Consider the following 14585-nt stretch of genomic DNA (forward strand, 5'->3'; position numbering starts at 1 on the left):
CACAAGCATTTTTTAAATTATTATATAAATTCCTGATTTAAAAATATTGAATCTAAACATATCAAATTGGACTTTATTTATTAATTAATGATCATAACTCAGCACTGATTACACCGTGTGTTGCAGCCTCCCACCACTAGGGGAAGTCACCTCCCTGTGAGCAACTGGAAGAACTGGAAGAACTGACAGCCAAGCCCCGCCCACTGCCCCTCAAACCGGCCCCCGAACCAGGAAGTGACCGGACGCATTGCGTGTTTTCTCCGTTTTAAACCTAAATTACAGATTAAAACTCGGGTTTAAAACAAGATGGAGCTTCTGTGACGGTGGATGAAGATATAACATCCGTTTGAATCTGATCTGGGTCCGAGGAACAGGTGAGAATCGACTGCTTCGGTCTGTCCGTGGGGAAGCTGTTGTTGTGTTCGTGGGTTTTACATCCTTATTATTAAATCAACCATTTATCATCACGTCACGTCAGTTAATGATAATATGGTATTTTTAAATCATCACTTTACATTTTATAGACTCGTTTAACCAGTGAGACTCGAGATTTTAAATATAAAAAACGAGATTACACAGTTTTACTTCCATTTAAAATGTCAGCTGCTTTCTTCGATCTGCACATAATCATAACTTATCATATTATCATCCTATTTTTTAATGAACGACAACAAACACCAGGGATGTTTTCTTATTTATCACATTTACATTATTTCAGCTTAACACTGAGACGGTATAAAGAAGTCAATCAAGACGATTTTAATTAAAAAAACGAGATTACACAGTTTTACTTTAATTTAAAATGTCAGCTGCTTTCTTCGCGCTACACACAATCATAACTTATCATATTACCATCCTGTTTTTTAAATGAACGACAACAAACACCAGAGAGGTTTTCTTATTTATCACATTTACATTATTTCAGCTAAAGACGGTAAAGAGACGGTAAAAATAAGCTAATCAAGACGATTTTAATTAAAAAAACGAGATTACACAGTTTTACTTCAATTTAAAATGTCAGCTGCTTTCTTCGCGCTACACACAATCATAACTTATCATATTATCATCCTGTTTATTAATGAACGACAACAAACACCAGAGAGGTTTTCTTATTTATCACATTTACATTATTTCAGCTAAAGACGGTAAAGAGACGGTAAAAATAAGCTAATCAAGACGATTTTAATTAAAAAAACGAGATTACACAGTTTTACTTCAATTTAAAATGTCAGCTGCTTTCTTCGCGCTACACATAATCATAACTTATCATATTATCATCCTGTTTTTTAAATGAACGACAACAAACACCAGGGATGTTTTCTTATTTATCACATTTACATTATTTCAGCTAAAGACGGTAAAGAGACGGTAAAAATAAGTCAATCAAGACGATTTTAATTAAAAAAACGAGTTTACACAGTTTTACTTCAAATTAAAATGTCAGCTGCTTTCTTCGCTCTGCACACAATCATAACTTATCATATTATCATCCTGTTTATTAATGAACGACAACAAACACCAGGGATGTTTTCTTATTTATCACATTTAACAATATATTTATTGAGTTTTACATATAAGAAACATACATTCAAACATTTATAAACATACAAACGTTTATGAACACCCCCAACCCACAATCAAACACTCAGGGTAAAGAAAAAGAGGCAGAAATTAAATAACTTAAATAAGATTAAATAAAATAATAAAAAAAAGACATATATAAAAATATAAGAATAAGGGTTAGGGTTAATAAATAAAGTAAATAAATACATAATTATACAAATAAATTAAATTAAATTGCCATATGCCTAGATAAAATAACGTTCTCTTATTCATAATATTAGCTAGTTACAATTAATATCCATCCTATTAGGTGCTGCTATTTTATTCTGTTTCACTCATTAATTTCTATTTATCACATTTACATTATTTCAGCTAAAGATTGAGACGGTAATTAAGAGAATTCTCTGATTCTTCCTTTAAAATGTAAACTGTTGTGATGAGGGCGTGAGGACAAGGAGAGTGAAACCGAGCAGTCAGGAGAAACCGGAACAGAACCAGCGTTCCTGGGTTTGCACATCAGCTCTTGACGTTTCCTGTTGTGCAGGTTGGTCTCCTCTGGATGTGAAGAGCTGCTGCCGGAGCTTCTCCCTGCGACATGTCTTCTTCACGCCTGCTTCTCTCCGTCCTGCTGCTGCTGCTCTGTGGCCGGGCAGCACCGGCAGCTCTGAGCGGCTCAGAGGACGATGACAACGCCTGGTCCCCGGCCCGGATGGTGGCGGACCCCTCGGACAGGGTGGTCGTGGTGAAGGAGGGCTCGGACGCGCTGATCGAGTGCAACGTGACCCGAGGCAACGCCGACGTGAAGTGGTTCAGCCCTCAAGGAGCCGAGCTGGGGGGGGAAGCAGGTGAGAGGAGGAAACACGTCCAGTTGATTTAACACCTCACAGTCGGCTTTCATACGGGAAAACAAAACATGTGAAGGAGATAAATACTTATTATCTTATTATTATCAACATGACAATAATTCACCATCATGTGTCTTCAAGATGCTCAGAAAAACAACTCATGCACTTTGAATCAATCTGGTGAATCAACTATTTTAAGTCGAGTTAAAAAACAAACAAATCTGGTTTTAAAATAAACGTTCATAATTCACTTTCTCCTTTTCCATAACGTTAAAAAACAGCGAGACAACAAGATTTTTTAACATCAAACGTAACAGAAGTCAAACAGTTATTCTCAGCATATTAATTCCACAAAGCTTCTTTGATCATAATAATAAAATCGATGTAATAAATATAATATCACATGATGCTTTGTTTAATTTAACAAAGAATTCATTCACCACCATGTGTCTTCAAGATGCCCAGAAAAACAACACATGCACTTTTAATCGATCTGGTGAATCAACTACTTTAAGTTAAGTTAAAAAAAACAAAAAAATCTGGTTTTAAAATAAACTTTTACTTTGATTGTGTCATTTTTGACATTTATAGATCTGCATGATTCATTTTCTTCTTTTCTATGAAGTTTAAAAACAACCAGACAACAACATTTTCTATAGATCATGATTGTGATTAACTTTTTAACATCAAACGTAACAGAAGTCAAACAGTTATTCTCACCATATTAATTCCACAAATGCTTCTTTGATCATAGTAATAAAATCGATGTAATAAATATAATATATTCGTCACATGATGCTTTGTTTAATTTAACAAAGCATCATGTGACTACTTGTAAAATATTGATTTGAAATTTGTGTGTGTGAACACTAATGTGAACATTCAGTCTCATCTTCATCAAATCACTTGATGAATCGTTTCCCTCGTCTTCATCGTCGTCTTTAACCGTCAGTGAACTCGTGTTTTCATCGTTTCTGTAAAAATCTGTTTGTGAGTGAAATGATTTTTGTTTGTTGAATCTGATCAAACACATAAAATCAGCAGTGGAAGAGTTTAAATGCAGTTAAGTCAAATTGAATTGTAATGAGCGCTCACTGGGTTTGATGGCGTGTGGAGATGATCCGGACGCTGCTGATTAAAGAAGCAGTTTTTATTAAGAACAACTTCTCTAATCGTCTCTTAACGAGGAGGCGTGTCCACGTTTCTTTAGTTCTCAGCTTCCTTGTGGTGTTTCCTCAGGTGAGAAGTGGCAGATCGAGGAGAACGGCGCCCTGAACATCAGCGCGCTCCTCTTTAATGACCGAGGCCGATACACCTGCGTGTACACCAGTGACGCCGGCGCCACCAAAAACTACACGGTCACGCTGCGAGTGGCGTACAGCTCCAGCGGCCTGGGCCTGTACTTTGTCATCGTCTGCCTCATCACCTTCACCATCATCATGATCCTCAACGTGGCGCGGCTCTGCATGGTCGGCAGCCACCTCAAGAAGACGGAGAACGCCATCAACGAGTTCTTCCGCACCGAGGGCGCCGAGAAGCTGCAGAAGGCCCTGGAGGTCGCCAAGCGGATCCCCATCATCACGTCGGCCAAGACGCTGGAGCTCGCCAAGGTCACGCAGTACAAGACCATGGAGTTCGCTCGCCACATGGAGGAGCTGGCGAGGAGCGTCCCGCTGCCGCCGCTGATCATGAACTGCCGAACGGGGGAGGAGGAGAACATGGAGAAGGGAAACCCGGCGTCCGGCCGGGCGGAGCCGGGCAGGGCGGTGATCCCCGGGAGCCGACCGGCCATCGGCCCGCCGTGCGCCGACAAGAGCGGCGAGGACGCGGACGTGTGCGAGGCGCTGCTGTCCGGCGAGCGGCGAGGGAACGAGGGAGGGAACGAGGGAGATGTTGCCGTCCAGGTGTCAGTGCACGCCGTTTCTGAGAAGGTCGCCGGCGAGAATAAAGAGGCGGAGCCGCTCGCAGCAGGTTCCGAGAGCAACGTGTCCATGGAGAGCAACGTGTAGGAGGAGCCACGTGTCCTGAGAAGTAGAGATGAACGGATCATTAGTGAAGAGTGGTGTCGGGTTTGTTGCTTCTTTCTGCTCATTGATTCCTCGTCTGGTTGAATCTTGGCCCCAAATAGGAAATTGGCTTGTTTTACGTAGAAGAAAAGAATTGACGCAGTCATTTAATTGACTCTTTTACCAAAAATCCCAAAGTTGATGAAATGAAAGTTCTGTCTCTCTTGGTGTAGTAGCTGGATTCCATCCTTAACATCTTTACCTCCGCCATCGACCTCCTGTTTTCAACCCTGTCCAGTTGTCTGTTTGTCCGATGTGATTCCCACAGTTCAGTGGAACGATGGCACACGGCTCAGGGAAGAACTCAGGATTTCACTTTTCTTTATTTCACATTCACCGACTTCCCAGAGAATATTTCGTGGATCTTGAGGAACAGAAACCCAACACATGTAGAGGACCGGTATAAATGAGTGTGTGTGTGTGTGATTTTGTGCCTGTTTGAATTAAAGGAACAGTTTGAGCTCTACTCAGGTTCGATGTCTGACGTCACCTGAAAATCCTTCTTTCTTATATCTGCTCAGTCTTGTTCCTGCTGTAAACGATTTTCACGTAGTTTTGACATTTATTTCTTTAATAGTCTTTCGTCAAGCCGACAGTTGTGAGTCTGTAACACGCGCATGGAGAAAGGTCAACAGGTCAAACACAGAGCCACGTGGCATCAAATGGGATCACAACTCTGTTTCCTCTGGTTCTGACTCCGCTCCACATCCGTTCTGCTCGTCTGCTTCTGAAATATCTGAGCTCTTTGTTCCTCGGTAGGAAGAAGCCAGACGTTCAGTCGAGATGTTCTTGTTCACGTCAGTTTCCTGAAGAGATGATGTTATTCTCTGTGTCTCTTGCTCGTCAGGTCAGGGCTTTTACATTTTTTAGAACTTTAAAACCTCAAATCAAAACAGCTTCATTATAACATAATGTTATATTTGTAACTTGTTGCAGCTTGTTTCAGGCTCTGAAAGTAACAGACGATAAAGGAAAGTTTTTAAATCCAATGAAAACTTGAAAACTCTACTTTCAGAGATTTGTATTAAAATCACATCATGCTGGGTTTGTAAACAGAATCAGTTCCAGACTTTGTCGACTCTGGTTGAACAAAATGCTTCTGTTGTGTTTTGCTGTGTGTGATGTTATTGTGTGAAATGGTTCGATGGTGTTTAGACGTTTTAAGAGCTTTGCTTCTCAGGGACGTAAATCAGCTGTTTTATCATCTGACAACAGCAGGAAAAAAACATAATTGACAATAAAAAAAAATAAAAATGAAAACCTCTGGTCTTTTTTCAGCCTCTTCTCTTTGCTAATAAACCACTGGGTGGCGCTGTTGGGTTAAACATCCCCGACTGCACTGCTCTGCATATTAACAGCTGCTGATAAACACTTGATATTATTGAAGGAGTAACGGTAAAGAATGAATACATCAAATATGAACGAATAAAAGAAAAATATCTAGAAGCAAGTTTCACATTTACAAAGAAAATATCTATCAAATGTGAAACTGCAGCTTTCTGAAACATTAGCAGAGAAGATACAAATATTTTTTCCATTTTGTGAGAATAAATAAAAAGTGAGAATAGATTGGATGAAAAAATATTGAGATTTTTAAACGAAATTACTTTGTTCTTGACATTTTAACTTTATTCTTGAAATGCAGAAGAACAACAATCCTCACTTTTAGCTTCATCCCTGCACCAACATTCCTCCTGGTCTGTAGTTTATCTCCTGCTCCTCCTGCTCCTCCTGCTCCTCCTGCTCGGTGCTCTCAGAGTCGTTCCTGGAGTTTAATCTCCTGGAACTCAGCCTCCACAGCTCCAGTCTGAGCTACCTGGGAACTATCTGGTTGGAGAGGAGCCCAAACAACAATAACCTTGGGCCTGTGCGTTGAAGAAGTGTTCCAACCCATCGCTCTTCCCTCTCCTGGGCTCCCTGGAGGCCGGCTTATCTAAATAGAATTGATCGGCCCAAGTGGTCGTTCATCACGGCCCGAGCAGTCGTTTAGGAGGAGGAGGAGGAAGGAAGATTTCAAGGATAGGATGTTTTCAATGGGAACCTCTGTGTTATCAGCAAACCACAGGAATTGATCAGGTTAAAAACGAGAAGACGGTGAGTGTGGATGTGGGAGGAAAAGAAAAATAAAGTATATGTGAGAGATTTATTAGCTGGAGACCGACGTATCGCTTCAGGCTGCGAATACAAAACTTCACTTATCCTGTGAAATATCTCATCATCCACCAGGTGGATCGGAATGAAATGATGTAAAGAGGTTGATGGTTCCCAGCTTGAGTTGAGAGCTGCTTTAACTTTCATTATCAGGCTCACATTTAAATTAATCTTTTATTGTCCAGTTCTGAGATCAAATAGCTGCAGAACTAAAGACATTCACATCATCTGCAACTGTAGCTTCCTGTGTGTGGTTCTCATTAGCCTGTTAGCATGCTAAGTAGACCACTATACACATTATACACATTGTACCTGCTAACATAGATTTATATTTAAAGACCAGATGTCTCGTTCGACGGAGCCGGACGTCCGCACATGGCGGCCATCTTGCTAGGTCGCTCACCCATAACATTGTGTTGGTAGTGGTAAATAACCATAACTTGCTCAATTTTCAACCGATTTTTAATCTGTTTTGTTATAAGCGTCAGAGATGTAGTTATGACACTGCATACATTTTTTAATTTTTTTAGAAAATAACATAATTATTCAGTGTCATATCTACATCTCTGACGTTTATAACAAATCAAACCATTTAAAAATCGGTTGAAAATTGAGCAAGTTATGGTTATTTACCAACACATTGTTATGGGTGAGCGAGCTGCCCCCTAGCAAGATGGCCGCCATGTGCGGACGTTCGTCTCTGTTGGCCGGCAACGCAGACGAGACATCTAGTCTTTATATATAAATCTATGCCTGCTAATGCATGCTGACCTTAGCATGTAGCTAACATTAGCATCGAGCCACCGTCTAGTGGACGAGCCGCACATCCACAGTTTTTATAATAAATTAAGTGTTGATTCTACATTAAGACAATTGTAACGAGTCGGTATAGTTTGTATTTGTATTCATTCAAAACAAGCTCTTTATATTTTATAAAATGTAGGTTTTAGATAAAGTTTATATTTTGAGATATAACCTCCGACAGGCACGTGCACCCGGGGGGGGGGGTTCCAGGTGAGGACACTGTCCGGCGCCAGAGACTCACTCAGTTTGTCACTGACCTGATTCTCCACAGGGTCGATACCTGTCAAACACTAACAGGAAATAAAAGCTTGGGCTCCAGCATCACAGCAGCGGGCCGGACTCACTGGGGACCGGTGGGGGGGGGGAGGCGGAGTACTGGGGTCAGGTCATCGATGACCTTGTGCATCCCCAGACAGATGGGAAGTGGGAGGTGCCTGAAGGTTGAGGCTGGCGAGCAGCTGACTGGTTGTTTTATTCCCCTTGGCTCTCAGTGGGAAGCTGCTGGGTGTGGACGCTGGACTGGAAAGTTCAGATCTCACTCAGTTGTTTCTGGAATCGAGAACTTTGAAGCCAGTCCCAGTCTGACTCACGCCTCTGTTTAACACACGACTTTCCCTGCGTGTGCACGTGAAGATGCTCAGCTGGAGTCACAAGGAAAAATAACAAATCCTTCAACTTCTGAGGGTCAGAGATCGAGAGAGGAGCAAACAGTCTTTACTCACTGTGAGCCGTTTGAAAGCAGAAGGATCAAAGCCTGACTCAGCCTGTGATCTGTTGTATCATATGAGTCATGGACTATAATTAAGTGAATAATAGCTCTGGGTTCAGTAGAATCTGTCTCAGACTTCTATTATTCTTCAAATCAACAAAAACTGTTTCTGTGACGTCTGCAATTTAAAAGCTTCTGTGATACAGAACACGTCATCTGGATATTTCCCTGTTGTCATATTAAAGCCATGGAAACACACGACCTTTCTTTTTGTTGCATTTTCTTCACATTCGTACAGACCTCCACTTATTGTTGCTTTATCACAAGTTTTGGATTTGCAGGAGAAACTATTTCAAGGACGGAGACGACCTTCCTCCAGGAGACAGTCAGATCGAACCCCCGACCCCACAATAAATGGTGGCTATGATTTTAAAATCTGGTTTCATTCTTTGTTTTCATTTTATAAAATTCCTTTAGCTCATAAAAACACGTCAGGAGTTTAAACGTTCATCTTCCCTCATGTTCTGATCGGTTCCCGATTCCCTCGAAGACAAACCTCTGATTCCTCCGTTGTCCGAATGTCGCAAATTCGCCTCAAACCCCATTCCGGTCTTTTTATCCAACTAATGCCGGACGGTGCAAATTCTACACATACCAAGAACGTATTGGAAGAAGCATGCCGCCATCTAGTGGTCGGAGTGGAAAATACGTACTAGCCCCTTGGGACTGTGCAGCAAAGTTATTTTGAGGTATTTGATATACTGTGGTGATGGAACAGCAATGATTGTACAGAAACATATGTTGTTATTCAGTTTCAAGCAAAAGCAGCATCAATATAATAATCTACGTAGCAGAGACTGGAAAATTTGTTAAATTACGGTTATGCCCTATTATGTCATATGTCGCTAATTTGCTTCATACCCTGAATTTATATCTATTGTATATGCTATATTGAAATTAACAATCTCCACTAATTTTAGCATCTGTATGACAGCCAAAAACACAAATAATATTTTTTTTTATAGAATTGGAAATGAATTCAGGCAATAAGGGGTTAAAGATTGCCTCACGGACTCGGGAAGATTTACTGAGTGGCAGACACACTATAAATATGCAATACTGAAACTCATGAAATATTTATTGACCACCTTCTCCTTCCGTCTTTTCCCAGGCAGGTATCATGTGCTGCTCCTCTGTGAAATAAGACTCTGGATGTGGGTGACATTACTGTAACGTCTGCAAGTTACTATTCAAGCCACTATTCAAATGGAGGATTTTAGCTGTGGATATATTTACATAAATCTGTCTAAGCCGAGCTGTCAGAGAAGGTCCCAGCCTGCACAGTCTCTTTATAGTGACTGCCAGCATCCAGCATGGGCTCTGTCAGAAGTGCATGGCAATAACGTGGTGTCATATTTAGGTCATGGTATCTGCCAAGTTAATTATACAATCTGAGCTCAATCGGCCAAATACATGACACTGGTGTGTTGCAGGAATACACAAGTGCTTGTTTGCATTTACAGCGTTTTCCAGGATTTTACAGAGGCTCTGTGGAAACTACAGTTCAGTTGAATAAATCAAAGTCTTCAGGTTGTGGTTATTGGTTTTGTTTAACATTCGTATACAAGAACAATGGATTTGAATCAATCAATGACTTCCGGGTTAAGTTGTTGACTTTAAGCTTTAGTGAGAGATATTTAAGTAGATATTGATGAAGTATTTTTGGACTTAAAGCAGCAGAACAGTGACTCTGACCCATAAACCAGTCAGACACTAGGAAGCTCTTTATTTTACTCATGAGTCACGTGACCTGAATAAAACGTGAATACCACAGAGAAGGAAAAACCCACAAACCTGATGACAAACAGCAGCTGATGTCTGAGGGTTGAGCCTGTCACACAGTCCCTAACTCGATCTACATATCATATATTTTAAATAACCTTATTTTGTCCAGTACATTTTGCTCCCATAAAAATTGTAGTACAGAATTTACAGCTATATCTACCGTATATTTATATAGTTCCGTTTTTACTGTTATGGATGTTAGAGCACTGAATTAAAACTGACAGTTTAATAAATTCTACCTTGTGAGTAAAAGTTCGTTCCAGGGACCCTCCACTCAGAATCCATGTCAAACCAATACAAATGTATTAATGCCAGTTTGATTTATTATTTCTGTTTTTGATCAGTTTGGTTAAACTGATCGTAAACTGTTTATAGAACTGGACCGAAAAATCAACCTGCAGATGAAAGACACAACAATGAACAGGTTGTTGCCTTTTCAAAATAATATTATTAAAGGGTGGTATAGGGGGCGAGGGAAGATTATTTTGAAAACTATCCGAAGTGGTGCCATGAATAATCTGAATAATGTGATTAATATTCAGCAAAAAAAGGAAGGAAACAGACAGTTTCTGAACAAATGAGACAAACTAAAAGCAGATACTGGAACATGTTTCCTCCTCCAGTTGAGTCTTTGCCAGGAGCCGTCTCCTGCAGACACCTTACTGCAGCACTTTGTATTCTCCACCTCCGACATCCATCAAACATCAATAAAAACGATGGTTCAGATGCTTTGGAAAATGGTGCATAAAACCTGAATGGGTGATTTTTTGGTTAATGGAGTAAAACACGAGCTCGCCCCCTGTGGAGCGAATGGAAATTGTATTAAAATTTGATCTAAAGGCAAAACTAAAAGAACCCTTCCTCTCCCTGGTGGCAGGACTGTTGGGGTGGACTCATGCAGAGATGATGGCTGCAGATGAGTCGGGGGGTGAATCTTGGGTTTTAAGATTAAAGGAGAGTGTCCTTGTGGTACTCAGGGAGCCCAGAGAACGCCTTCGCCGCTCCCACGCCGCACCGTTTTAACGCTTGGTTTCTCCAGCGTCCTCCGCCTGAGGTTCGTTTCTCTGATGTTCTCATTAAGCTTCCCCGAGCGGCTACTCTTGTATGACATTGACAATTTATGTAATGACTGATTCCGTGTCAAACTGCACTAGGAAGAAAACCTGGGAGGCCTCTCTCCGCTGGTGTCTGTTGATTAACGTGGCTGAAGCCTGAACTGTGGGGAGAAGATCCACGGCGTTATTTTTATTCACGGTTCTCATCCGCCCCGGAGCTCCAGGGAAATGAGAAAAATCACACACTTAGAAGTCAAATGGATTTTGGCAGGGACGAGGCGGCCATCTCATCGGAGCTAACGACTTTGTTTTATCGTCTGGAGTCCAGCAGCGGAATGGCAGCGCAGACAAACCCTGTCAGCGTGTGTGTTCAGTCCTTTGGCAGCAGGTTTAACTCTGTGAGGTTCGTAGGAAGCTTTTATACACAAAGAAAAGCTGGTGTCAACAAAACCGAAAGCAAAACCTGCGAACTACAGATCTCATTCACACAATAACACAACACAATCTGCCCCTCAGGCGTCAGACTCTGTGGAAACTGGAGTTTATGGATAATTAGAAACACTTTTCTCATATCGTGATGTTTTGAAGAATCTGCACAGAAATGGAGATTTCACCTTAAAGTGGCAACGGGTCGGTTTTCTCGTCTTCTCATTTCTGGTTCTCTCGTTTTTTCCCTGTCGGCCACTTTGCATGAAATCTCCCTGGAAGATCACGGTTTGATTTACGGCACAAAATGAAGTGCGTCGGTCTTCTTGAAGCCAAATCAGGAAGAGGAAAGCTGGTTTGATTTTCCAGGTTACTACTGGTGGCTTTCTCCAGGAAATGGAAACGGTTGAATTGTTGAAGGAGGCGAAGAAGGCAAAAGAAAGAGTGAGATTCTTCTTTCTTTGCTCTTACGTCCAAAGAGGTAGCGATCGTTGCTAAGATGGTTGAATAAGTCTGATGTGTAGTTACCTCAGTTCCAACCACACGTAGCATCACCACAAATATATTAATTCTTCTCAAGATAAAACCTAAAAGGAGGTAATACGACTCTTTGGTTTCTCAATCCCTTGTAGTTTAGGATCTGATGCAGCTTCGTTTGGTGCCTCAAGTTGCTATAACCAGTAAATTGCAATTTAAAACGATGATCTACATTTGAAACTGCTTAATTCACACAAAAGCTCTTTTCCTTGAACAATAACCCGGTGTCTCACAGAGATTAACACACTTCTTTTGGCTTATAACAGGTATACCACACTCAAGTGTCTTTATTTATGTTTTAATTGTATATTCGCACGGTGCTTCCTGCAGGATTTAAAATGCAAGCTGTTCCACTGCAGTCACTTCCTGTTGCCTCTGCACCTGAAGTCAGCTAGACACACTCAAACACATGAAGAACTTTCCCAGGTGTTTGTTAACTTCTGTTTAACCCTTTGATACACAACATGGGTCAAAAGTGACCCGATGGAGTTTTAATTGTAAATATCTTTGCAATAAATGTATTTCTTCATTCAGAATTCCAGGAATTCCTCAATTAACTTGTTTTTGATCATTACAAATTCTTATTTTCATTTGTCCTTATTTACTTTTTTAATAAAAAAACATTTTTGTATCACTACCCTTCTAAGACACAACATGGGTAAAAAATGACCCGCATTCATTTCACATGTTATTTCATGCATGGCTGTGCTTCTTTGCTATATCTTTTAAAATCTATTTATTTAATCATTCAATATTACAAAGTATTAATTAAAATATCTTGTTTTTGATTACCACAAATCATTATTTTCATTTTCTCTGTCTTAATTTTTGAACTAAAATGGTTTTTGTATTACTACATCAAGTTTACACACATGGGTCAAAAATGACCCATGTATGCAAGTGTGAATTTGATAGGAACCTTTGATTTGTAAATGTTTGTAGTTAGGAACATGTTTACTGTGGACAACTTTTCACATGCCACACTTGTCAGAATTTCCAAAAATATAGCAAAGAAACACTCAGCCGTGCATGAAATAACATTGTAAGTCAATACGGGTCATTTTTGACCCATGTTGTGCCTTAGAGAGGGTTTGCATAGCTTGTGTATCAAAGGGTTAAAGTGATCTTGACACGTCCAACACCTCCTCCTCCCGTCCTCCCTGACACACATCCTGCTTTATTCGGATTTCCTGACCGGCCGGTTTTCTTACCCTGTCCCGAGGAGTCGGTTAATGGTGCATGACTAACTCCGACCCAGTCATCCTTTACATGCTGCTCCCAACAGAACCCCTTCACCGGGAATATCCATCACTGCCTGGATGGCGGCAGGCCGTGCTCATGATATATTTATGAACGTGGCCTCGGGGGGGCTCTGGCTCTGAATGCTGATGTGACGTTCACATGTCGCAGTTTTATCCAGTTTCTTTCCTCCTCAACAATAGTTGGACTGAGATGTTCTTCAGACCAGACTGAATCTACTGGGTGAATTTCCATGATATTCTGTCTTTCTCATTAGAAAGTTGCTCCCGGGTTTGTAAACGATCGGAGAATCTTTCTGGTTTCGTGAACAGAATTAAAAAGACGGATAAAGTTTTCGGTAATATGAATCAAGCTATATTTGGTGTTGAGGCTTTTTGAGAGCAGCTGCAGCGATTGGTACATCTGACCTTCTACAACCTATTTCATCAAACTAGCTGCTATTACCCGCTGCATCATTTCTCCGGTGCCTGGAGAGAATCAGTGTTATTTTGTTGGCTTTTAGTTTTGATTTGCTGCCCAGAGGAGGATTCAGATGTGAACTGTGTGAGTTTTTATCTTCACTGCTCAAAATGTATGTGAACATTGTGTAGAATTCGTAAAACAAGCAAGAACTTGTGGTTTGTTGCTCAAAACAATCGATAGAAACAGAGAAAAGCACAATCAAGTTAAATGAGACATATTCTGCTCATTTTAGGTTCATCATTATAATTTGTGTTATTTCTTGAAAAGGTTAAACTCAGTATAAAAGTATACACTCTTAGGAAACTCAGACTTTTTAACTTTGTAGAACATTTTTACATTCAAAAAAGTTTAAAGTTTCAAGAGTTTATTATCAAATGCACAACAATCACATTAAGCAGGGCTGGCAATGAACTGCGTGGGACCCAGGATTTCGTCTTTCAAATAAATTATAAAGCAACCGATGAGGAAAATATAAAAGTGCTTATAGGAATAATACAGAAAAGTTAATCCCAATAAAAGGTCTAAACACCATGGAATCAAGTGGTAGACGATGACATAGCACAGGTCCAGGAAGCTCAAGCTGCGGAGCACACACAGCCCGACCGTGTAGGTTTTGGTGACACCAGCGTCACTGGTGGTTACGCAGGTGTATCGCCCTCCGTCTTTAAAGGAGGCCGCGGTGATGTTCAGGGCGCCGTTCTCCTCGATTCGCCACTTCTCACCTGAGAAAACACCACAAGGAAGCTGAGAACCAAAGAAACGTGGACACGCCTCCTCGTTAAGAGACGATTCGAAAAGTGTCTCTTAATAAAAACTGCTTCTTTAATCAGCAGCGTCCGGATCATCTCCACACGCCATCAAA

At 40.8% G+C, this 14585-nt stretch overlaps 1 protein-coding gene across 1 annotated transcript; it reads left to right on the forward strand.

Moving 5' to 3' along the window:
- The first annotated feature begins 219 nt into the window (after positions 1-219).
- Positions 220-5734, forward strand: LOC133018945 (microfibrillar-associated protein 3-like). The gene is made up of 3 exons (XM_061085286.1): positions 220-374; positions 2108-2408; positions 3648-5734. The coding sequence occupies exons 2-3, from the start codon at positions 2159-2161 to the stop codon at positions 4415-4417; spliced, it is 1020 nt and encodes a 339-aa protein (XP_060941269.1). The 5' UTR covers positions 220-374; positions 2108-2158; the 3' UTR covers positions 4418-5734.
- Positions 5735-14585: the final 8851 nt, after the last annotated feature.

This window comes from Limanda limanda, chromosome 14 (genome assembly GCF_963576545.1).
Source record: "Limanda limanda chromosome 14, fLimLim1.1, whole genome shotgun sequence".
In the NCBI taxonomy this organism is placed as follows: Eukaryota; Metazoa; Chordata; class Actinopteri; order Pleuronectiformes; family Pleuronectidae; genus Limanda; species Limanda limanda.

Bases quoted from the DNA above. Each gene is read 5' to 3' on its own strand.
- LOC133018945 (XM_061085286.1), top strand. From the start codon at position 2,159: ATGTCTTCTTCACGCCTGCTTCTCTCCGTCCTGCTGCTGCTGCTCTGT. The intron at 2,409-3,647 runs GTGAGAGGAGGA...GTGTTTCCTCAG, and splicing joins CGAGCTGGGGGGGGAAGCAG to GTGAGAAGTGGCAGATCGAG.